Raw genomic sequence first — 2,251 nt, forward strand, 5'->3', positions numbered from 1 at the left:
TTCTGCGGAAGAACTGAACGCGGGTTCTGATGAGAACAGTGTAAGCGTTCAAGCAAACCACTTCTGAAGATGCAAGCCACTCGTGCTTGCGAAACGTCGAGAAGAAATTCTACCGGACGACGGGTTAAAAACCCATTAGTTTCAAAAATTCTCGAGTCCGAACATTTTGCCAAACAAACACACATGCGGATCAGCTCAAAATGGTGCAATCAGACATTTATTAAGGCAGCGAGGGTAGTGCTGACCCCATTACTATTCACTGGAGCTGAATCTGTTTCTGATTGGCCCTTTAGCGCTGATTATGCAACCCATTCAGACTTAATTATTCCGCCGCATTGGGTGGAGATGAAGACAAACTACGCCTGGCTCGTCCAGGAGCTCACATTAATTGGCCGAATAATTGTGGAATTAAATTTTTTGCAGGTTCAAATCAATGGGCGATCGGTCGCTATATTGGCCGAAGCTCTAGGTGGGGCCAATGTGGACAACTGTCCGCATCCTTGTGTGGCCAAACCATGCGGCGAAGATGGAGAATGTGTGCCGGAAATGGACTATTTCACTTGCAAGTAAGTTCCATTAGCCAATGAATAAACAGACTCAAATGGGGAATCCATAGTCAATATTGGGTGGCCATCGGTGTCTTTTCCGAACGCGAATATTCTCGGAAACCTCCACTCGTTTTTTGCTGTTCTTCTTCAAAGTTTCCTTGATCCTATTTGTTGCCATTTTGATGCCTCTGCAGGTTTAGAGTATAAAAAATGGTGTGCGTCACGGGACGCTCGACAGAAGTGATACCTTCATAAATTATGATGTCAATAATAATTTTATTTTGTAATTTTAATATTCTTGTTAGTCTAATAATTTATAAATGGATCAGGAATAGGTAAAATTTAATTTAATTTCCTTTTCAATGTAAAATATCTTTTTTATTTGCAACATTTAACATTCTTTAACGAGATGTTGTACATACTGCTCTTCTCGGGTCTGTGTAAACTCTTCTTCTTGAGTTTCTGTATTTTTTAGTCGTAATTTCTTATTTGCTTTGGAGAATCTTTGACGTTCAGCATTAGTTCGTGGTTGATGGAAGCTACTTTGAGTTGATCTATTACTTAATGCCCTTTTTTTAGCACAAAATCGTTTTTGGCGTTCAGCATTACTTAATACTGTTCGCATTGTAGCATGTTTTTGGGACTGCTCTTGTGTATGTTCTTCATGAACGTCTGCTACAACTTGTATCTGAATAGGACTAAAAAATCAATTAATTTTGGTGATTGAAACACGTTCTATCTGTTTAAAATAGACGGTAAAACGAGGAAGAGCTATAGTGACAGGATACACTTGGCACACTATATGTATACATAATGTAAACCATCGCGCGTATGTTGAAAGAAAAAATTCTTACTGAACTAATCCAAGGCTAAAAAAATTAAACTAAATTGAGAAAATGTAATCATAAAGGAATCAAAGGGTATATGAATGGAAAAAATCCATTTTTAAGCGTGGTAAACACAATCAATCATAGAAATAATATAGAGAATTGAAAATAAGCCCCAATAAATTCGTTTTACATATTTTGCAACTATAAGCTGAAGAGAGATTCGTATCGTCTTAACCTCAAGAATGCGTTGCGGGATAGAAAATAAGAAGACGCTACTCATGTTTTCTGAAATAACCGAGGTAAACTCAAATTATTTTTCAATTAAATTCAAAACATATTTATTATATATTATTACAAAACAGTAATGATGTTTATCATTTTATCTCAAATATGAAAGATTACAAAATAGATATCTAAATATTGATAATTTGTTGATACGAAATAAAATAACAAATAATAGGACATATTATTGCATTAAAAGCTATTAATAATAGTTGTGACACTTTATTTGCCCTTAATCTTGAGCCTTTTTCATAAATTGACCCTGCTTTGTTTAGAAAATATTTGCTCAACATCTGGTTTAACAATTGTCTCCGATGAAAATCACTAAACAAGTAGGTAATAATATTTTACCGAATCATGCAATGCAATGCAAATTGACATCATCTGGGCAACATCTGGACTACAGATGGAGAGTAAGACATAGAGAATCGGTACCGGGATTGTATCGATACGATTTAATTTAATTTAATCTTTTCTTGATACGAATTTGCTTCCACAATCAATCAGGCGATTTAAAATAGGTCCAACAGTTTTTCAAAAACTTTATTGTAGTGGATCTTAGGCACAATTTTGTTGCACAACATCGATTGT

General features: G+C 35.4%; 2 protein-coding genes across 2 annotated transcripts in view; both read left to right on the plus strand.

Moving 5' to 3' along the window:
* LOC109542335 overlaps nt 1-2,251 on the plus strand; it is a 57,564-nt gene that overhangs the window by 8,705 nt on the left and 46,608 nt on the right. The gene's annotated exons all lie outside the window — the stretch shown is intronic.
* LOC109542337 (pikachurin) overlaps nt 424-2,251 on the plus strand; it is a gene marked incomplete at its 5' end in the record, with an annotated part of 3,883 nt that continues 2,055 nt past the window's right edge. The window contains 1 exon segment of the mRNA XM_048667469.1: nt 424-566. Within this exon segment, the coding sequence (XP_048523426.1) occupies nt 424-566 (143 nt within the window).

Source organism: Dendroctonus ponderosae, unplaced genomic scaffold (genome assembly GCF_020466585.1).
Source record: "Dendroctonus ponderosae isolate FM_Combo_2020 unplaced genomic scaffold, Dpon_F_20191213v2 Dpon_F_20191213_6, whole genome shotgun sequence".
NCBI classification, from domain to species: domain Eukaryota; kingdom Metazoa; phylum Arthropoda; class Insecta; order Coleoptera; family Curculionidae; genus Dendroctonus; species Dendroctonus ponderosae.